Source organism: Dysidea avara, chromosome 15 (assembly GCF_963678975.1).
Source record: "Dysidea avara chromosome 15, odDysAvar1.4, whole genome shotgun sequence".
NCBI lineage: Eukaryota > Metazoa > Porifera > Demospongiae > Dictyoceratida > Dysideidae > Dysidea > Dysidea avara.
Genome location: NC_089286.1, coordinates 5,725,297 through 5,748,649, shown reverse-complemented (window position 1 = coordinate 5,748,649; position 23,353 = coordinate 5,725,297). Strand labels below are relative to the sequence as shown.

General features: G+C 38.5%; 1 protein-coding gene and 1 long non-coding RNA gene across 6 annotated transcripts; one reads left to right on the top strand and one right to left on the bottom strand.

The window, feature by feature from the left end:
- Positions 1 to 3,547: 3,547 nt before the first annotated feature.
- LOC136245356 (synaptic vesicle 2-related protein-like) lies at positions 3,548 to 20,862 on the bottom strand. Of its 3 annotated transcripts, XM_066036835.1 has the most exons (16): positions 20,702 to 20,798; positions 20,606 to 20,641; positions 19,591 to 19,691; positions 18,550 to 18,648; positions 18,344 to 18,415; positions 18,171 to 18,295; positions 17,926 to 17,989; positions 17,738 to 17,875; positions 16,014 to 16,483; positions 5,468 to 5,541; positions 5,101 to 5,196; positions 4,815 to 4,926; positions 4,655 to 4,736; positions 4,519 to 4,608; positions 3,828 to 3,941; positions 3,548 to 3,773 (listed from the first exon to the last, which is right to left on the bottom strand). In XM_066036835.1, exons 1-16 carry the CDS (start codon positions 20,748 to 20,750, stop codon positions 3,759 to 3,761), a joined length of 1,737 nt encoding a protein of 578 aa, XP_065892907.1. In that variant the 5' UTR covers positions 20,751 to 20,798; the 3' UTR covers positions 3,548 to 3,758. The 3 variants fall into 3 exon arrangements, with proteins under 3 accessions (XP_065892907.1, XP_065892906.1, XP_065892908.1); XM_066036834.1 differs by having other exon boundaries at positions 20,606 to 20,862; XM_066036836.1 differs by lacking the exons at positions 19,591 to 19,691; positions 20,606 to 20,641; positions 20,702 to 20,798 and adding an exon at positions 19,452 to 19,561 and having other exon boundaries at positions 18,550 to 18,650.
- LOC136245361 (uncharacterized) lies at positions 20,805 to 22,979 on the top strand. Of its 3 annotated transcripts, none has more exons than XR_010695811.1 (3): positions 20,805 to 20,884; positions 21,071 to 21,283; positions 22,811 to 22,979. It is a non-coding gene; the product is annotated as an uncharacterized lncRNA (long non-coding RNA). The 3 variants fall into 3 exon arrangements; XR_010695810.1 differs by lacking the exon at positions 20,805 to 20,884 and adding an exon at positions 20,987 to 21,023; XR_010695812.1 differs by lacking the exons at positions 20,805 to 20,884; positions 22,811 to 22,979 and adding exons at positions 20,987 to 21,023; positions 21,558 to 21,653 and having other exon boundaries at positions 21,071 to 21,512.
- The last annotated feature ends 374 nt before the right edge of the window (positions 22,980 to 23,353 follow it).

Sequence of the window (23,353 nt, the reverse complement as noted above, 5' to 3'; positions counted from 1 at the left end):
GGAAGGCTTGGAGCTCCGCTAAACCTATATCTGTTACATTGAATTTTGGTGATGCAAGACTACATGTTATCTCTTGTCATGCTCCTACAAGACAAGAGCTGCAAGCAGAAAGAAGACAAAGTTTTATGACAAGGTCATCATCCTGAATGGGTTTAATTTCCAACTAATGATACTTACATTTTTTGCTGGGGGACTTTTTTTATTTTATTTTTTTTTAAAGCTTTACAGCACAAGTGCTGAAGGTCTGTAGGACACCTGGTCCTACAGCCTGCTCAAAGACATTAGATACAAAGACATTAGCTACATAGGGTTTAATGCATATGTTGGGTGTAGAAAACAGAATGTTGACCAGTGGAGTAGTGTGAGAGGGTTATGGTGAAGTGAATGATGCAGGAAGAAAATTCTTATCATTTTTAGCACTAAATGAAGTGACCATTTGCAGTACATGGTTTATTAAAAAGAAAATTCATAAAACAACTTGGCAACATGATGATCCCAAGTCAAAACAATGGCACTGTATAGATCAGGGGCAGTAGAGCAGGCCAAAGAGTGAAGGGGTCAGGCCAGCTGTAAGTTGAAGACCAAAAAAAAAAAAGCTACACTGCTTCTCTGAGTATTGTGACTGCTCTATTAGAGTATCCATATCCTGACTGTTCTATTAGAGTATCTTGATCTTTTCTTGCAAACAGTGTTCCATAAAAGTGGGGGGGGGGGGACCATGGCTTCCCCATCTCCACCGCCTATGGTATAGATTATCATTATTATGGAGTAAAAGGGTCAAAGTATGTGTTTAGATGTTTAGATGTAAGTGTGAAGAGAGGTGCAGAGTGCAATACTGACCATCATTTTCTGTATGCAACTTTGGGATAGAAAATTCCAAAACCTGGCTGAAGAAGCAAGCAATATAATTAGACATGATGTGTCAAAGTTACTGATAAATTGTGAAGAGGCTGGAGATCAATGCAAAGAGTTACTTGACATACATGTGTTATGGACAAGGCAGGTGACAGATGGCCAGTGGATGGTTCAGTGGAGGATAAATGACTAGCATTGCTTCCTGCATACTCTTGTGGAGTCTCAGTGTTGATGAGGTATTAGGGTCTTGTAAAGGCAAGCAGCCTGACTGTTTTTTTGGAATCTGCAGATGTTTTACAATCTAGCCATATTGAAAGATAGAAATGATGCACGTGTTAAGTGGCTGGCTATAGTGCATGCTATTAGAGATGATCTTACCTAGCAAGAAGTTAAGCTAGACTAAGGGATATGCAGAGAGGACGTGTTCCATGTAGATTCAGTGTTTTCAGTTTGTGATGAAAGTGGCAATCCATGCGTAACAATGAAGGAACAAGAGGAGCGTTGGAGAAGAAATTTTACTGGTGTGTTGAACGTGAGGAGTCAGTGATGTGAGTGAGTTAGAGGTTATCAGGCAGAGACCAGTTATGGAAGAGCAGGGCCAACTACCAAATACAGAAGAAGTGATTGTTGCACTGAAGTTAGTGAGAAATGGCAAGGCACCTGGGAACTATAACATCCTCCCTGAAATGGTGAAGGTTGGTACCAATAATATGGACTTTATAATGATGTTGAAGGAGTTAATGGATTGTTCCTGGGATGAGAGGAAAGTACCAAAGAAGTGGGTTGATGCATTTCTCATTCCGATACCCAAGAAGGATAACCTAACAAGCTGTGATAATTGGCGTGGTGTTGGTTTGTTAGAGGTGGTGGGAAAAGTGGTGGCAAGGGTTAGTAGGTTACGGAGATTAGCAGATGAATAGTTACCAGAATCCTAGTGTGGTTTTAGAAGAGGAAGAGGATATACTGACATGACATTCACTGTTAAGCAACTTGTGGAGAAAGCAATTGAACATCATACAAAGCACTTTTTGATTTTTGTAGACTTAAGGCTTACAACTCAGTGCCTCGAGAAGGTTTAAGGGTAGTTTTGGGGACGTTAAGTGCACCAGAAGTACTAGTGGATATCATTAGATCATTTCATGATGACATGGAAGTAAGAATCAGACTCTGTTGGAAGAGATTAATGTAAGCAATTGCTGGCCGGTTACATCAGGGATGTGCAATGGCACCTAACTTGTATACAGTGGAAAGGTGACTGGAGAGAGTGTAGGAAATAGAAGAAGTTGGTATCCAAGTGTGCGGACAAACAATTGTTTAGGAGAAACACCAGAGGAGCCAGTAGTGACAATATAGTTGAAAGCCATTTTGCTGATGATGTGGTTCCCCTTGTCAGCACTCAAGAGACAGCAGAAGTAGCTAACAATACTTACCAGTCAGTAGCAAGGTCCTTAGGGTTAACTGTTAGTCTACCAAAGACTAAAATTAAGGGTACTGGTATTGACATCACACAGAAAGAAAAGGAACCTGATTGATATTAATTTTAGATTTTATCTTGTCAGGGTTATTATATGTATGTTTACTTGTCATGTGTAGCTTATAGGGGTTAGTGAAAAAGGGGGACATGTCACATGTGCCACTTCAGATTTTTCAATTTTAAAAAATTGGAATGGCTTATTTTAGCCATATGAATAATTAAATACCAAAATTTAAAAATTCATGGTAGTCTCAAATAATTTTTTACCAAATATTACAATAATTCAATTATGTCCCAAACTTCTGTTTAACACCCACCATGTGGTCACCTAAATTTCAAATGGCACTTGTCCCTTTTTGCCACTGACTCCTTCAGTATATGCACACTTCACAAGTAGCTATATTGCTAAGTACTGGTTGGATGCAGATGAAATTCTGGATCCCATACAGCTTCCTATAGCAACACTACAAGCTGACTGTGGGTCAAGCCACCACCTGGTCTGGGATTTTTTCCTCTCATCAGTTTTAGTAACATGTTTCTGACTCCCTGCTACTCAGGTTTTAGCCTTCTTGCATGCAGGTCCCTAACTATAGTGTACAATATACACGTTACAACTTCTATATGCATGGATATAGGCAAGTGTTTACATGCATGGTGTCCTTTTAAGAATTTCATTCCTATAGCATGTACATGCAACTATAGTACTTACATGCAAATTTTAACTATATAGCACTTGACCACAACTGCATTGCTAACCAGGGGATTAGTTACATTTCAGATCAGCTACACTGTGCAAACATACAGCATTAAAAATGAACTAAACTTACTCGCATATTTGTTGAAATTATTCACATGTCGTTAGTTCGCAAACAATTTAGGTGAGTAAGTGTAAAGGATATCAATTTAATTTCTTATCAAATACAAATAAGTAAGGACTATAGCTTTGTGTTTTCTAAAAATGGTCATACATGCTGTCAAAAGCTGGTCAACTAATTGCAGATCATCATGAGTTGAAAAATGATTCATACCTGCAAAATGTGACTAAAAGTAATTTGGATTTACACGTAAATTGAACTTAGAATTGGACCTAGAACCTTCATAAATTGATTGTCATATTATGCAGCAAACCTATAATAATTATTTTTTAGTTGTATGGTAATGATGAAGAATTAATGTGGTACCACTTGTTAAGTGCATGCTCCGCAGTAGGTATAGCAGTCAGTTTGGTAATAGTCATGCCAACATCAATACATATATGCATGGTTGAGTGTGATAAGGATACCGATTAAAGAGATATAATAAATGTAGGACCAAGTGTCCTACAGACCTTCAGCACTTGTGCTGTAAAGCCTTAGTAAATAAATTAATAATTATTGTTATTATTATACAAACACTATCTGGTGACCAGGTAGTACACACACAACACAGTTCACCCTCCAGAATCCTACACAACACACACAAGTAGTATAATGGCAGTTATGTGTTGTTTAGTGTGTACCTTCATTGGTCGTCCTTTAGTCTCTATGGGTAACAGTAGTGCTGTCAGTGATGATAACACTGAGATTCCAATTAGAGTACCAATGGCTGCATATGAGTTGTACGCCAGTAATGTCTGTGGGGCGTAAAACATAGCAATGAAGTACTCTATCCCACAACTACATGCACTACTGTGAGAGACTACTACTTCATATGACGTGACCTTTATAACCCATGGCCAGTGGGTGTATGCAGTTTTTAATCCAATTGGCATGTAACACTATAATTATTGTAAGTACTGCGGTAACTTTATGGTGCAGTGGCTAAATCATATCACTAGGCTAAAGCAGTTGATCATTTAGTGATGATATTGCGGTTGATGTCATCACCAACAATGTTCCTGATGTTACTACAGGTGGGGCCATAATTATTAAGGTATGAGGATTAAATCGAAGCCTTTAACTTGCAGTCATATAACCCACCTACTGGGTAATAGCTTCTAACCATACTGGAAGTTATTTCAAACATCACATAGTAATAATCATGAATATAGGTTTTCCTTTATATAACACCAAGCAACTTCTGCAGATAGAAAAAAATACTATTAGTATACCAGGGTATTGTTTCTAGAACTACAATCTTTGGGACAACGAGTTAGTACTGCATTGTCCTATACTTGTCCTATACTTGGTGACTTATTATACATTTTTCACCTGAGCAATATATGGAGCAATCATTCCTCCTATACGACCAGCAGAAGAACACAATGCCACGCCAAATGCTCTTATGGCAGTTGGGTACACCTGATAGTGATGATGTATTACACAGCTACAATAACACAACACTCACCTCAGCAGTATATAGACCAATCGACTGAAAATAAGCAGTGCCAAAACAACGAACTCCAAACAAGAAAACAGTCAGAACAGTTCTACATAAAACCATTTATTTATAATTTATGCACACCACTGAGGTGTACGGTGTCATTACAAATAACAAGCTAGCTTACTTGCTGGCACAAATGAAGAGCAGATTTAAACAGCAAGCAGCTAGAAATGTGTTGACTGCCATTGACTTCTTCCTCCCCAAGACAAGTAGCAAAAAAATAACCCACACAGCACCTGAAGTAGAAATGAAGAACATTGTATAGCAGAAACTCTTAATGATTTGGAGAAATTTTGAGCAGGTATGGATCCATGATAAAAAGCTATAAATTGCAACACACAAAAAACCGATTGCCAGCTATTTATTCAGGTGGTACATATAGCTGGCAAACATATCAGCCAGTTACTTACCTGGGAATTCAGCACAAGTGGTCCACACAATATCAACATAATCTTGACTGCTCAACCTCCTGCACACAGTAGTGTTACCTTCACCACTCTTCAGCCCTTCAAGAATGTTAATATCATGAATGAATATCATATGTGTGTGTGGTAACTAATATTGGCAGGCAGTTAATTTAGTGAGTAGATTGCCAATTCACTAGTATTAGCCTTTGAACATTGGAATCACAAAAATATATTAGCAGGGTTTTAATTTGGTAACTTCTGCCTATCCATCAAATTAAATTCCATATAATACTGATATGAATAGTGTCTATAATCTGTGCTACGTGGTATAACATATCAACTACACTCCACACTATACTTGTCTATTTACCACAGTGCTCATCATTTTGGAACAATGATGTAGTCAATAGGATACCTCCATAGTACATGACATTTCCTGCAAACCTGTAACAGATAATGCAAGATCAACTACCTACAGTAGAACACTCTACTATGAGCAACATCAATGGAACTATGAATAATGCTGAATTGTAGTCTTAAGGGCAGATTTAGGGGGGTGCTTGGGATGCTGAAACACCCCCTCCAAAAATTTACTATGTGCAAGCTAGGAAGCTTCTAGAAGTTGCAGTACAGATGCAATTGCATTTTATACGTATGCATGGGCAATGAAAAGATGGAAAGAGAAGGGAGAATGGCTAATTTTTACTTAGAATTACTAAGAGGGGTTCAAATTATACTTTTGGTGTGAGACTTCACCTAACAACTGTTAAAAATCGAAATACTCTAATAGAACAGTCAACTACTCTAATAGAACATCCATCATAATGTTTTTTTTCCAAGAGGTTGTCAGTGTGTTTTCTTGACCTATGCACTACTATCTCACCATTGCTCCAAACATCCTGCCATATACTAATCACTTTCTGAGGACAACTGTCAAATAGCTTAATATTACAGTGGGTATTTTCAGTTGTTGCTACATTGATGCTTGGGTTGACATGCTTAAGTAAAACAGTTAATTTCTTAGCATGTATACAGTTAACAAGGCTGTAGTATCTGAGAACTGTTTGTTTTTGCTTTATCAGTACCAAAGTTCCATGCTGCATTTATCTGAATCTAGCATCAATTGAAGATAATAAAATTTAATGTCATACAGGGTTTGCACTCCCAAACCCCTTGAAGCTCAACTTTATAAGCTCAAATGATAACACAGTATTTACACTGTCATGGGTTAGTTGTGGCCAAAAACTAGTTGTATAAGTAAGTGACTTTGGACTCTGGTTGTAAAAAAATTAATATTATGGTGATGGGGCCATATAGTTGTAAAAAGTCAAATTGAAATAGTAACAGAACAGTCTGGGGCTATATATATATACTACAAAGCATAGGCGGCGGAAAGGGGTGGGGGGGGCTAGGGGGCTAAAGCCCCCCTTCGGTCTGCTGAGGGGGGGCTTAGCCCCCCCTCAGAATGATATCACACCGAAATTATCTTTCTTGAAGACCGTGATAAAGATCGAGATACTCTAATAGAGCAGTCACTCTAATAAAGTAGTCAGTGTGTAGCGAGCTATGTAAGGATTTATATGTAGTTTATCAGCTAGAAATGGTAGCTGGTGAGGTGGAAAACCCTTGTCAGTTGGTTGTGACCCTTTTTTTTTTTTTTGGTCTCACCTTACCAAACTATAGAAATAAGTCTGGGTCAGCCCAGCGGAGCCCCCCCTCATATCAACTACTTCCTCCGCCGCTACTACAAAGTTGAAGTTATTTTGTGTGTATTTTAAATCTCTACAGTGACCTTAAGATCCAATCTTGTGTATGTCTTTGACAATCCACTATTATGTATTACCTTATAATCCAATAGCATTTAAAAGTGTAGTTCTGTTTTTCTAAAGTTGCTTACAACTGAACTCATCCATCTTGTACCCCCACAATCTTTCAGTACAATAGAGTATTTGGTTTTTAAAATAGCTTCCAGATTCAATCTTAATTGATAGCTATATTCCAAAAATTTCCAGAAGGAGCATCACCCCAGACCCCCTAGCTGGAAAATTCTACATATTCGTACTCTACACACAGCATGGTGAGTGTATACTTACCCTCTCAAGCCCTCTCTTCATTGTTACTGTTTGGACGTTATAGTTTGAGCCATGAAACTGTAAAGTACACTAGCTATACCTTAAGCCAAGTAATACACTAAATTTAGCAATCTTGTATATTGATGGATTTACCATATAAATTGTATTAATTCATGAATTGATGTAATCAATTAGCAAAAAACCAAACTCTAAAATTAATGTACCACTAAATTAAGGTATTTTAGACACAAAAGTAATGGCAAGTATTGATCATGTGTAGCTGCATCATTCCTGTTCTTTATGTCAAGAATATATTTTAGCTAGTATTAACCAGTTGTCACTATTCTTAGCCAACCAACCATTATGTTAGCACCCCCCTTTTGAAATCCTAGATCTGCCTCCGAGTCTCGTATTCCCAACCCATTAAGGGGGAGCATGACATCACGTAGCAGCTTAATTATGAACTTTTTGCAAAATGCTAATCCTTATTGGTGAGGTACCTTGACTTCAGGGATATTTAACACTGTTTAGAAGCTCAAAAGACTCATCCACCTTAATATTATTGCAGTGGTGAGTTACTAGTTATGGGAGTAGTCAAAATGTAGCCTAATGTAGTTAATTTAAGTTCTTTCTTATAAGCTAGTCTGTACAATAAACAAGAGCACACTTTAACACTTTTAGTGCCTACCAAGCAAGGTGACCACCCAATGGTGTTGGCACAGGAGCATGATCATACTTGAGTTTGCAGATATAGGCGACCTTTCTTGGTTCATTACTTTATGATTCCTACCTGAATTGTAAAATTCACAACGTTTCATATTTTAATTTTTGATTTATGACTGGTAAATTTGTGCATATGTGTAATACATGTGGATAATTAGAACTGTAAATAATAGATATGAACAATTAGAATTGTTATGAGAACTCTTAATTTGTTGTTGTTATGTGTAACCTTGACCTTAGAGATTGGACAAAAAGGCTGGAGCTGGTCACCAGCTCTCTCTTCTTCAGTTGATTGTAAGCTGTTATATTGTTGAAGCTGAATGATATCTATTACATTTGGGGGCTTGTCCGAATGTGAGAAGAAGAGCAACCATAATGACAACCACTGAGGCTTTGAGGTTACAGTTGGATATTCTACAGAGGGAGAAACAAGAACTAGAGGTTAGGAACTTGAAACTAACTGATAATCCTAGTAGAGAAAGTTTGAAGGAAGTAGAGAAGGAAAGAGACCACTGGAAAGATGAGTGTGAGAGACAGATAGTAGAGAATGAACAGCTTAAAACTCTTTATGAAGAGTTACTCCAACAGTTGCCAGAAGGTCAGACTAATCCTGTTAATTCCAGCACAGGTCACCAAGCCACTGCTGAACTACAGGAGTTGATAAAGAGACAAAACAATGACCTGGAGCAATGGAAGTACAAATGTCAAGAGATGGAAAAACAACTGAGTAGTACGAGTCATTGGAAGACCAGGAGTGAGCTACTTGAGAAAGAACTGAATAAATTACAGAAACTTAATGGTGAGCTAGAAAGGAAATTTAAGTTATTCTAACAGAAGATAAATTGGAATTAGAGTGTTATAGAGCTGAAGCAAAGGTGAGAAGACAGTGGGAGGCTTGTGAAGGTAGGCTGGTGGAGCAGCTAGCAGAGTTACAGTGTCGATTGAAGAGTAAAGAGGCAGGAAGAGGACCATGGCAGACATCAAAGAGGGATGTGTTAGTGGAAGGGTTTCACAATACCAGTGCTCTGTCCTCTACAAATGTGAGTACAACTAAACAACCCGTATGTACTTCTTCACCGTCAATAACAAGAGCACAATGGCAGGTGTCAGACTATTCTGGACAACAGCAGTCAGTACAATCTGGTGGAATGGTAAGTGACATTCTTCAGACATGTAATCCTTTCACCCAGAGTTCAGAAACACCAGTGTTATATACTGGTCCAGTTTGTTCACTGCCATTACTGCCTGGTATTACACAACCAGTTATCAGTAGCTCTAATGCAGCGGTGAGGGATATTGATCCTGCTACATCTGTATTATTAGCTCAGCAATTACCACCCCTTTCTAAATTCAGTGGAGAGGGGAATGATGGAGAACTTGGGGTGGACACATTTGAGGATTGGCTTGAGCATTTTGAGTTGATGGCCTCCGCTCTCAGTTGGTCTTCTCAGGCCAAACTTGTGAATTTAATAACTAGACTGCATGGACAGGCGTATTCATTTTTTCAGTCTTGTACTATGGAACAACGTACCAATTATTGCCTATTAGTTGCTGAGCTACGCAAGCGGTTTACACCTGTGAGATTGCCTGCAATACAAAGCAGTTTATTTCATGATAGAAGACAACATGCTTCTGAGTCAGTGGATCATTATGCTCAGGAGCTCCGTACTCTATTTCACAGAGCTTATCCTAGTGTGTACCAAGGAACAAGGGAAGCAGAGGCATTGGGCCAAACAGTTTTAGTCAATCAATTTATGGTTGGACTTCTACCAGAAATTAAGTCAAAAATTGTAGGATGTGAGGGTAAATTTGACCAGTTGCTTACAAAGGCTAGATTTGAAGAGGCTAAGTTGCGTGACTTGGATTTTGCTCAGTCAGCATCTTCGCTCTCACCAGTGACTCGGACTGTACATCCAGACCCGAAACCTGCATTTGTTCCGCGACCGCAAAGTTTCAGTGGGACCATGGGACCACAATGTTACAATTGTGGATCACCCTCTCACTTGATCAGGCAGTGCCCTTACCAAGTCAAGGGTAAGTATTCAGAGACACCTGGGAAGACCAACAATGGTATTGGGAAGGCCGGTAGTGAAGGTAGAAACAATACTGGAAATGCTGATAACAACACTGTCTCAAGTATTACTCCCTCTAGAGAATCCAACACTTCGGAAGGCAAGTCGATGGAGAACATCAGTAGTGAGTTGAACAAAGTAACTGTGACAATGCATAACATTTCTTCAAATTCTGTGACAGAGGGTATTCGGTTGGGTCCCACCTTAACTGGTTTGGTTGAAGTCGAAGGAGTCGCTCTCGAAGCTTTGTTGGATACTGGATCTCCGGTAACCATAATTTAACTGGAAGCTCTCCTACAGATATTGGCAGAACAACGAAGTCCAAACCAAACATCTATAGAATGGAGAGCAGCAGTGGAGACTCGTTTGGAACCTACCACAGTTGTGTTGCGGAATTACAGTGGGGACAGACTCCAGGTAGTGCGGCAGATTCAAGTTACAGTGAGTCGTTTAGAATATTCAACAAATGCTCTGATTCAGGTACAGAGGGGGGCACCAGCCAAACTACTTATTGGTACAGATTTGTTGTCTAAACTGGGATACCTTTTTGTTCAAGCTTTTCAGACGGGGAATGATAATGATATGTTGAATGATGATGTGTCTGTGTCAGACAATGACAGTAAGGTAGATGTTGTACCTCAAGAAATTCAGCAAGATGCAGAGGGTGGTGATGTGATCAAGTCCATTAACTTGGAGTCTGAAATATTAGCTGAGGTACCTTTACAAACTGTTGAGGACAATAAGACTGAACTGAACTCTGGAGCAGTTTGTTTGATTCAAACAACAAGGATACCTGCAAGACATCAAAAATTGGTGAGGGCTGAAGTAAAGGATATATGCTTTGATCGACAACTTGTGACTATGTTTGAGCCTAACATTGTCGAATTGGAAGGTAGTTTTTTGTCAGCCCCAGAAGCGTTGGTTTGTCTTGACGGTAATAAGTGTACCCTCGTTTTGGAGAACCATGGATGTGAACCAGTATATTTAGAACCAGGACAAGAGCTGGGTCTACTTGGTAGTGTGACTGTTTGTGAGACAGAGGGTACTGATGACGATCATGGTTCAACTACTTTGGTTAGTTCTGTGATTACTGAGTCTTTGAATGAACACAGTAGACATGTTTCAGTACAAAAAGAACAGGAGCGACTGTCTGAATTGTTTGATTTGCTGAAAATAAACGCGTCTGGTTTGACAAATAACCAGTTGTGTTCACTAAGGGAGTTGATTTCTGAGTATTCAGATATTTTCACACTGGATCCAGTGGAATTGGGATGCACAGATTTGATTACACTCAATTGACACTGGAGACAGCCCTCCTATACGCCAGCCATTAAGACGAATCCCTTTTGCTTTGCACAGCAAGATGGAGGAACTGGTTCAGAAGATGATGAAACAGGGAGTGATTCAGCATTCAAGTAGTCCATGGTCTAGCTCTGTTGTTTTGGTTGAAAAAAAGGATGGCAGCTACCGTTTTTGTGTGGACTACAGACGATTAAATGCTGTGACTAAGATAGATGTTTTTCCCTTACCGCGAGTGGATGATACCTTAGATATGTTATCACAGACCCAGTTTTTCTCAACTTTGGATCTCGCTGCTGGATATTGGCAGGTACAAATGGATACCGGGTCCCAGGAGAAGACTGCTTTTAGCACATATTCAGGGCATTATGAATTTTGTGTAATGCCATTTGGACTATGTAATGGACCGGCTACTTTCCAAAGATTGATGGAGACAGTATTGGTGGGACTATCAAGGAATTGTTGTATGGTTTATTTAGATGATGTGTTGGTGGTGGGGAAAAGTTTTGCGGAACATCTGTATAACTTGAGGGAAGTTTTTGAAAGATTTCGAAATGCTAATTTGAAGCTGAAGCCAGAGAAATGCTGTCTAGCTGGAAGTGAAGTTGTGTATCTTGGATATGTTGTATCTAAGGAAGGAATTTCAGCTGATATTAAGAAAGTAGAAGCAGTTCAGTGTTTTCCTCAGCCACATGATTTAACATCTTTACGCTCTTTTCTTGGATAGGCTTCTTACTATCGTCGATTCGTGCCTGATTTTTCGTGCCTGATTTTTCTACAGTTGCAAACCCTCTTTATGCACTTACACGAAAGAACATTGAATTTTCTTGGGGTCAAGCCCAGGAAAATGCCTTCCAAAATTTGAAACAGCTTTTAACCCAAGCACCAGTGTTGGAATTTCCTAATTTTGACCAGGAGTTCATCCTGGAGACCGATGCTTCTGGAGTTGGATTGGGTGCTATATTGGCCCAAAGACAACAGGATGTAACAGTGCGACCTATAGCATATGCTAGTCAAACGTTACAGTCACACGAGAAGAGATATAGTGCTACAGAGTTGGAAGCCTTAGGAGTTGTGTGGGCTGTCAAACACTTCCGCCATTATCTTTATGGACATCGTTGTCATGTATTTAGTGATCATGAACCCCTTAAATCCTTATTGAATACTCCTCATCCCTCAGGCAAACTTGCACGATGGGGTTTGGCCTTACAAGAGGTAGATTTGATTATTCATTATCGTTCGGGTAAAAGTAATACTAGTGCTGATAGTTTGTCAAGATTCCCAGTGCATCAGTCATCATTGCCTGATGAGTGTACAGAGGAGTTACTGGTGGCTGCGGCAGTGGTTCAGGGTGATATCGATGTTGACAAGAAGGAGGAGAGTAAAGTGACTGCTGTGGTAGTGGAAGAGGTAGAAGAGAACAGCTGTTTAGATAAAAAGTCTGAATTGTCTATCACTGCTGCAGTACAACCAGTATCGCATGACAGTGGCAAACAAAGTATAGGAAGCAGGCAGAGAGAAGATCCAGAATTAAGGATAATCATTGAATATCAAGAAGGGGGAATGTTACCTGATGATGATAAGAAGGCAAGGGAAATTTTATTGAGTAGGTATCAATATCTCATGATGGAAGATGTCCTGTATTATATTGAGACAGATAAAACTTTGCGCCTTATCCCTCCAGATTGTGACCGTATTAAATTGTTTGAAGAGGCTCATAGTGGAACATTCGGTGCTCATTTGAGAGATGCGAAGGTACATGGAGAATTGTCAAAGCACTACTGGTGGCCTAAAATGAGGAGTGACATTTCCAAATGGTGTCAGAGTTGTTTGGTCTGTGCTACACGTTACCCTGGTAGGGCTGTCAACCCTCCATTGACGCCGATACCTGTAGAGGGGCCATTTCATAGAGTGGGAGTTGATGTGATCCAGTTCACTACTTCACATGTTGGAAATCGTTATGCTGTTGTGTTTACTGACTATCTTACAAAATGGCCAGAGGTATTTGCAACCAAGGATCAAACAGCACTCACTATTGCAAAGCTGTTTGTACAGGAGATAATTTGCCGTCATGGTGTTCCATGCCAGTTGTTGTCAGATAGGGGCCCTGCATTCCTGTCATATCTGATGACAGAAATTTGCAAGTTACTAGGTGTAAGTAAATTAAACACAACAGTGTATCATCCACAGACTAATGGATTGACAGAACGATTCAACAGAACATTAACCAGTATGTTGGCTAAGAAGGTGGAGCAGAGTGGAAAAGATTGGGATAGTCACCTTCCATTTGTTCTGTTTGCCTATAGGGCAAGTGTCCAGGAGTCAGTGAGAGAGTCTCCATTTTACTTGCTCTATGGGCGGGATCCCAGATTGCCAACAGTATTGGATATGGACGGTGGCTCTAAGCAGGAAGTGGATGTGGACACTTACAAGGGAGAAATAACAATTAAGATGGATGAAGCATGGGAATTGGCGAGAAGCAATATTAAGAAACCCAGAAAAATCAGAAATTATATCATGATCAGCGATCTAAGCCACCTAATTTTAAAGTTGGTGATAGAGTGATGGTGTACACGCCGGCTGCAAAAGCATGCAAGTCTTACAAGTTTGCTAGGCCATTTCATGGGCCCTATCGAATAATAGCACAGGATGAAACTGGAGTGGTTGTTCGTCCGGTGGATAAGCCACAAGCAAAATCATTTAGAGTAGCTTATGACAGGGTGAGATATTGCTCTGAATTATTACCTGATAAGTTTTGGCCAACAAGAACTACTGGCAGTGGGAATAAATGTGATAAGAGGCCGATTTCACGAAATATTGAAGGTGTTACTAACCTGGCTGAGGGAATCCAAGGCTCAACCCCTGACAGCTCAATTCATGATGATGTTGAAGACCAACAACAGGAGGGAGCATCACCAACTGTGCTACCACATGAGGAAACCAACTCCTGGAAAAGTCGCCTAAGACCAAGACAGAAAGATGGGGACATCTGATCTAAGAGCTGGGAGATGTAATACATGTGGATAATTAGAACTGTAAATAATAGATATGAACAATTAGAATTGTTATGAGAACTCTTAATTTGTTGTTATGTGTAATCTTGACCTTAGAGATTGGATAAAAAGGCTGGAGCTGGTCACCAGCTCTCTCTTCTTCAGTTGATTGTAAGCTGTTATATTGTTGAAGCTGAATGATATCTATTACATATGTATCACATCAAAGGAAAGAATGCACAGGACATTTATAAAACCAGCTGCATCTGCGCATGTGTTCCGACTGTCAAATACTGAAATACAGAGTGGTAATTTCAGTTTCATTTTCAGCTATGTTCTATCTGTTACAAAGTGATACTAACAAAGAACAATATGAGAAGTGCTTCTGCAATCACTACAGAAAGTACGGACGATTTCCATTTATAAACATGAAACATGAAAGTAGCAAGAAGCCATTAACAATCAACACCCCCACAGTAGAAAGTATGGAGGTAAGTCCAAGAAACATGCGTTGTAGTTGCAGCGATAGACATAAAGACACATCTTAAATGATTGTTCTCACTTCCTGTATGTTGCACTTTTTATGAATTGCTCTAGAATATGGACACTTAAATTTTTAATCTTTGTGTAGATTATATTTTCTTTAACATGTATGTACAGTGGAACCTGTCTAAGTTGGTTGTATTTGGGTCAAAATTTCTTAGCCTTAATATGCCAGTGGTTGCAGACTTGCAGTACAGTGGAACCTGTTAATGTGGACAAAATGAGGACGCCTTAATAACCTGGACACTTTTGGTTGGTCAGAACTTGGTACTAAGGTATCGTCCTTAATATACTGGCTTAAACAATGGTAAACAATGAAGAAACCAAGCCTTTAGTATAGTTTGCTTGCATGAAGGCATCATCGGTCAGTTAGACAGTATAAAATTCAGTAAATTGTATAGAAACTTTTTGAGGGCATTTGTGGTCACTCTGAAGTGCATATTTGAGCTAGATTTTATGCGTAAGCAATACTATCAAGGCTGGTTTTTGAGTGATAGCTATTTTATGGCAAGAAACAAATCTTCATGATCCTTACTACGATACTATTATATTATGATGACACAAACAGAATTTATCCCAGGTCTATATTCACCTTCAAAACACAGAAAATATTACAGCTCTCAAACACAGGGGTGTATCCAGGATTTATCCAAAATAGTTTCCATGTTTGGTAGTGATGTATATGTGTAGGGATCTGGGGTAATAGCCCCCAGCTGCTGACAGATTTTGAATGTTAAAATGCTTCAATGTTTACTAGATTCATCATTATAAAGTAGCTATTTGGCTCCCTTTTCCTAAATGTCAATGGCTGGTGAGGTATTATAGTAACCCATAATACAAATTCTCCAATTGAAAAACTCTAAGACGTAGCTATTAAGATATATTAGATATTAGCCATTAAATTTCACATTTACAATTATTACCCATTGAAAATTGTATTCTGTTATGAATGTTCTATTAGGGTAGTTTGCTTGCTCTATTAAAATACACCTGATTGCTCTGTTAGAGTGTCTCAATTTATAAAGGCATATACCATTGTATTCCCTCAATCCGCTTTTGAGGAAACTGTAGCTGTACTGCCATGTCCTTTCCCATTTATTCTGCATAATTATTTGTGCTGCTAAACTATGGTATTCCTGCTGTAAACCCACAAGTTAAAATTTCAGAGGGGGTTCGGTTCAGAAACCCCCTAAATATGCCCCTGAAGCACTTACCACAAGTACCACAACAACATTGTAGTCCTCCACCATCCATTCTTGAACAGGATTAGTTTCCAGTGATAATAGCTTACTAGTTTGTTGACAATCAACTTCTTCATATAGGACCATGAGCATTTGTTACAGTCACTAACAGAATATGTCTGTGATTTATCAGACTTATCAATAATCGGATAGTCATCAGTAAATTCTTTGTCTTCATGAGGAGATGCTTCGTCTCCTGCCAATGTTGTTCCATAAACAGCGTTTTGTGTTGATCTCCTATCCTCATAGAATGAAGACTCCACTAGAGCACTACTTGCTGCGATGTAACTCTGCTCTTTTAATATATTCTCTTTCACTTCCTGAGTGACAAGTCTTCCAGGTATCAATCGGCTACAGTTAATCTTAGCTACGAGAGTTAACACCTTCTTTGCTTTGTCCTCTTCACCTTTGTAGATTAAGTATCTTGGGGACTCTGGCATGAACTAGATGAATCAATGATTCAATGTAAGAACAAATTAGACCTTTAAATGGCAGAGGTCACATGAATACTAATACAAGGGTCTTACCTGCACCTGCAGGTGTGGATTAACTATACGTTAGGAAGGAACTGGTGTCTACCATTCCAAGGATATTTCAGCATTACTTATTGTATTTATACTGAAAATGATTCAAACAACTTCTTGGTGTAGCCTATGTTTATAATGTAATCAGATATATCCTTTAGCAAATAGTTACCGATAGCACAAGGGAGCCTTGAGGAACTAAGAGGACCAAAGTCCCTTAAAGATGTAATAGAGCATTTGAATACTCCAATGAAACATACAATCAGGAGCAGTACACTTAAATGATCATAATATTGTTAAGTAATTACAAGTGCAAAGAAAAAAATTTAGTTTCAATAAGGGATAATAATAAATATGTATCACTTTTCATATCTCAGATCAAAGGAGCCACCCTGGCTACATTTGCCCAGTTGGCGACTTTGCCCGGACTATATCTGAATGTAGACCAGGCTACAATTGGGCAACGATTATATAGATGTTAAGACGATAAATTGAAGTGGGATTGATTAATTAATACTCACATGATTAGTATGCACAACTTGGATTTGGCCATGAAAAACACTCAGACGAAAAGTGTTATCCTTGCTACATACCCTACAAGTTGAAAAACACTGGGCAAAGATGAGAACTAGTGCTATACCTTATTCATCAAGCGTTTCCACATGTTTTCACAAAATTACCACTCTACATGAAGTATAAAGTAACCACTCTACAAGCAAGCTTACCCATCTAGGCCTTTAGTTAAAGTCATACCTACTTGAAAAGTTGTTGCTTGGACTTAAGAAAAGATCACGTGATACCTAGAAATGAAAATGGTCAAAATACCCTAATAGAATAGTCAGTGTATTCTACTACCAGCTTCTTGGCTAAGATCTGAGGGGGCCAAGGAAGGAAAAGCCCCCCTTGGTCCCTCAGATCCTCCTATGCTAGTAGATTATGTTGTTAGGCATTTGGTAGAAAATTTTACGAATAAAATATTTAAAATTTCATGGCAACTTATTGGAAGGGTGTTGGGTCATACTGAAGGCACTTTTGGGCTTGGTTATACCTAACCAATACTGCCAAGGTGCCATAAAGGTATTGTGAGGCTGGTGTCTGGTAAAAAATTATTTTTTAAAAGTGCAAACTTCCATGATCAATATGCGATACACGCTTATGTGTGCATGGCCTTACTACAAGTACTGTCAGAGGGAACAATAGCGGTATGGCAGAAAATCCTAGTAGCCATCTCCACGGGTGTTCTGAGGGGAACTTAGTCATCACAGTCAATGCCAATAGTGCCTCCAAGATGGCTCCTCCTGCCCACGCAATCTACAGACACAAGTGAATATACTCACACAATTACAACTACACATATGCACCTCTAGCAAGCAAAATGTTACAGCTCTAGATTTGGCAGGGAGAAATTCCAGGCAGTATGCAGGACTATAGATGAAACAACACCATTATATGACATGTAATGACATAAGCTCATGAGGTAATAACAGCAGTGTGGAGTTTGTATGGACAAATATTATAGACACCTTACTGCGATTATCAGTGACCTACTTCTCCTGTGTACTAAGGTACATGCAGCAGAATTCTAAGTTTAAATGCATACACTTACGCTAAAAATATTCCTCCTGCTCCAAATCCTACTAATCCTCGGAATAACAAGAGACAAGGAAAGTTTGGAGCAAAAGCACTGATCATTCCAAATGTGAACACAGTTAGCAATACTACACCCAGCACCTAATGGGACCACACCTACAATAGCTACCACCAGATGTAGCAGCTCACCTTCTTCCTGCCAAACCTGTCTGCTGCAAATCCCCATGTTGGGGAACCAAAGAGAAACCCCAAAAACACAACCTGAAATTGATAAGCAGTTGAAAATTTCACTGTGTAAAAAATTTCACCTGTGTTTATAATAGCAACAATTGACAATTCCAGGTATGTATGTATGTAGCTTAGAAATTACATTAATGCCTGTAAAATATAGTTACCGTGGTGATGGTGGCTTCTTCTACAGAGCTCAAGTCCCAGTCACATTTGACAGCAGCTGATAAGATGGATAATATCATCACTTCAAAGGCTTCAACCACCTAATTTAAATGATATTCCATCATAACTGTATTCTAAAGAACTTTGTGTACATTTCATATTATTATAATGCATTTCTCTATTATACCATGCAGTAGACATGTGTAACAGGTAGATCATCTAATTATGTACTAAAGAGGTGTAGTGTGCACTACAGACATTGTATACTACATGTGTTATACCCAAAAGGCAAAGCCTTCATTCCCATTAAATGATCACACCTGCCCAGCACAACACTGGGCTACTCAGGTGCTAATAATCAGTGCACATAAATCCTAATAAGGGACAGGTAGTCTGGGGCACACCCAAGGGGTTTCAGAAAACTGCTTCAGATTTTTCACACTAAACATGAAGCACTGAGGAATTAAGACTTTGGACATCTGGGATTCAAAATGGAATGGAACACATTTTAATGTAAGCTACATCATCTTATTCCTGAACACAGATGAAAATTCTCTAACAGAACAGTCGTGCATGTTGACAACCCTAATAGAACAGTCATAAGTGCTATGAAACTGTGAGAAGTCCCCTGTTAATATGTGGGAGTCAGAATCTTGTTATTACATTAGATATAGTATACCATCAGCCAATTGGAGCCCCTAAAATTTTGAATCTTGTACCCATGCCAGGAGCAGGCTACTGCACTATGACTTACAAGCAGGTTTACAAATGTGACATCCACAATGGCAGCAACTTCTGTACTAAATAGGTTCTAAAACAAGCAAATCTATTTAGGTGTATATAATTGCTGCAACTTGGGCTGTATAAGCTTCACAAAATAATATTCTAGGTAGCTTATTTATCTGTAAGTGTTGTTGGTATTTGCTCCCCTATAGTTTGGTATTGATGCACTTTGAAACATCCATGCTTTTCCTTACATAAATATAAGGTAGTACATAAGTGTGCATCAGTGTATCGTTTAACAAAACCTTACATACTCTTACCCAGACGAAGCCTGCCAGTAAAGCTACTATTAGCTGAAACACACCAAATCCCATTTTATTAACAGCCTCCTCAACTGTAAACACTTCAAGTAATTCACTTTCTGTAGCAAAATGACACAGCATTAACTATACAGTGTATACAGGTACAAGCAAAACTAAATATCTACATGTACAGTACCTGAAAGTATACATAATAATGTTTTGTGTGCCCATATATGGTTTACATTTTAAGCCACAGCATGATCACTAGCTCTGCATGTTATATGAGACCAGCCCATGATTCATGTATTTTGGGGCCATTCTTAAACCTAATTAACAGTAAAGCAAATAGGCGCTTCGCACGTGCAGGTAATGGCCCCAAAATACACTGATCCAGCATTCATGTATTCCCTGTAGTCTGATAGGTGTTTTGGATGTAGCTAAGTATGAAAGGAATTCAAAGATCATAGGCCACATTTCACTTTACCACTGCTATTGTCACTGCACAAAATTAAATTGTTACAATTGAATTTTCAGAACCAATTGTATTTATATGTGTTACACTAAATGCTCTCTACCAACAGCAATTAGGTATTTAACTGTAATTCAAGAGGCAAAACTGTATACACACATTTATAGTTGTGCATATGCACTACATCATGGATTTTTTTTTATTCTTTCTGCAACTTTTCAAACATACATACATCTTTAGCCAGGCTGTATAGGACCAGACCTCCGGCACTTGTGCTGTAAAGTCTTAATAAATAAAACTGATGTAAAGAGAATAAATTATTTTTTCATGTAGCAAGCCATGCACAAACAATCACATGCTGTTATTATAATAATCCTTTTAACTACCGCGTAAATAGATTCATAGCATAGCTACTTTGTATACATAGCTACTTCATGGTAATTCACCAAACCATTGTAATAGTAATATAATAGTGTACTATATAGTCAATTTATAGTTGGTACGTAGCTATAGCATAGTAGGGAATATATAATCTATGGCTATAGCTACTAGCACATTACCTACCTTCTAGGGCTTGTTTTCGCAGCGTGGATGATAGAGCTAATCGTTGTGAGATTTCTTCGGTTGTCGCATCTCTCAATATGTTTCTCTTACCATCACCGTGTGAAAAAGAGCCTGATATTGCCAAACTCCGTGCAATATCGGCCATGATGCTGCTCTCCTCACCTCTTCTCCAACTAGGCGCATAATCAGGCAAAACGCCAATTATATTAAGCCCTGCGCGCCACAGAAGAACTTGTTATCAGAGGCATCCCTGCGGAGCTAGGCATGGTATACAACCAGGTATTTTATTTATTTACTTATTTATGATTACTGGGCAGTCAGCACAGCTGGTGTGCCCAGGAAGAAAAGGGAATCACTGTATTAGGTACAATTATATACTAGTAGTGTGGTGCTGATTGTTTGTAAGGTGTGATATCAAGTTAGTTGTAAACTCATCATAGTTTGTCATCTCAATAATAAATACAGGCAGTTCATTCCATTCTTTGATTGATCTTGACTAAAATGATTGTTGACTGATAAGATGTTGTTGATGGTGTGGGCAGGATAAAATGCAAGGGATGATAGTGTCTTGTTTGTCTCTCTACAGATTGATAATATGGGGGAATTGATAGGGATATGTCTTGATGGAGAACTTTGTGGAGCAGTTGCAGTCTAGATATCTTTCGTCGTTTCCATAGGGTAGGCCAAGATAGTTGTTTTAATATTTGTGTCACAGAGCTAGTTCTGTTGTAATCACTGATGACCCACCTGGCTGCTCTATGCTGGATTTTTTCCTATTTGTCTACATCAACATTATAACGGGTCCCAAACAACTGTCCATTTGGGGTCTTACCATGGTAAGATGCTACTCCTCTTGAACAATCACTCAGTTATGCTTTATAAAATTTAAAGTATTAGATGCTTTTAGGTAAGCTTATATACGCTACATAACACTTGTAAAAGTGCAGTATAGCAGCAGCACCAGTAGCAGCAGCAGTGAGTAGGACAAGTAGCAGCAGCAGGTAACAGCAGGAAGTAGCAAGTAGAAGCAATCTGAACCAGCAGCAAGCAGCAAGGATGTAGCAAGCTGAGCAAAAACAGCAGCAAACTAATATATAAACTGCATGCAGCACTGCGGCAGCAATTTAATTTTGACATACTTGCTTTTAGGACTATAATCTATATGTGATTTCTAGGTGCCAGACCATTCTATTCACTTAAAGGTTATACTGTAACAAGAATCCCCATTGCTCTGTCAGTGATAACATCTTAAAACCATTCATTAGCTACATTGCAGTGCAACAGTAGGAGACAACATGGCCAGCTGTACCATCAATATCACAAGATGAGGAACTAGCATTATAACCACACTACTGAGAGCATCAACAATAAAATTACAAAATCAATTTCTTAATTCGTACTAGAATTTCTGAACTATAATCAACAGCTCATCACAGCACAAACTAGCTAAAAAGTTCCCGTTCCGTTTGCGTTGCACGCTAAATCATAAGCGTTCCGTTTCCACTGAATGTCAACTACATATACATATTAATGTGTTTCAGTTCACCTATATATCATATTAACTTAATTATGTTCAACCCAAAACCATATGCTGCACACCGGTGAGCATATTATGGTCATTTTAAGGATACTCCTTACAAATGAATAAATTCCAAATCAGTCCCTTTCTGGTTAGCACTCCATCGTTTTTTGTTTAACTAACTGACCTCATTTATTTGTTCTTGTATTGATCTTTTGTGCCATGTTCATGTTGAATTTATTTTTATTTATGATTGTTGTTGTTGTACTTGTACCTGTTGTACTTGTACCTGTTGTACTTGTACCTGTATGTATGTCTCTGTAAGGGAAGCACGTTTGCAGGCTTTGCCTTTTGTGTAACCCTTGTCTTTTGATATAAATTGATAATCTAATAGAGCCTGACATTTGGAGAGCAGCACAAGTCCAATCATTTACTGTGTACTTATCCCTTTTCATGTAAGTAGTCAGTGTATTTCAATAAGATTAGTTTAAAATGTCAAGAAATTCGAGTATCATTGCTTCAACAAAATTTTTGGGTAGTTACATAACTAATCCAAAATACACTATTCAAGCATAATGTGCTGTGGACTTATGCGATTCTTCATGTGACTGGCTCATATTTATAGTATATCCCTCCAATAGTTTTTGTCATACATTTTTTTACTTCATGATAATATTTATTTTTAGATGAATAGAAACAGCTTTAAGGGTGCTCATGGATATTTGAAGCCATACAATGCGTGATTTTGTACTGTCTCGTAACCAGACAACGTGTAAAATAAATCCATATGGTACTTATATTGGTAGTGGTTCCCTTTCTCTTCAACACAAACCAAACAGTACAAGGTATTGATATATATTCCCACATTTATGTCACAACAGTATTTTCTTTGTAAAACATCATACAATAATCTTTTACGCTGAATTTTTTCTGCTTGTGCCTAAATGGTGTAGCTACCCAGCAAACTTGTATAAGAGTGAATCTATTGTAATAAATTCTTACACATTTATTTCCACAAATTTAATTACATCATACTTCTAATTAGATTATTCAATCACCATCCCATTTACACCACTAGTGTATAATTATGTACAGAAGTGCTGCTAAAAATTTGGTGATGATACCTGCAACTAGACAAGAGTTATCAGGTTATAAAACAAGTAATGCAATTGTTTGGTTAAAGGAATTTGGGAAACGAAGGGATATACATATGTATGGAGGTCAGAGTC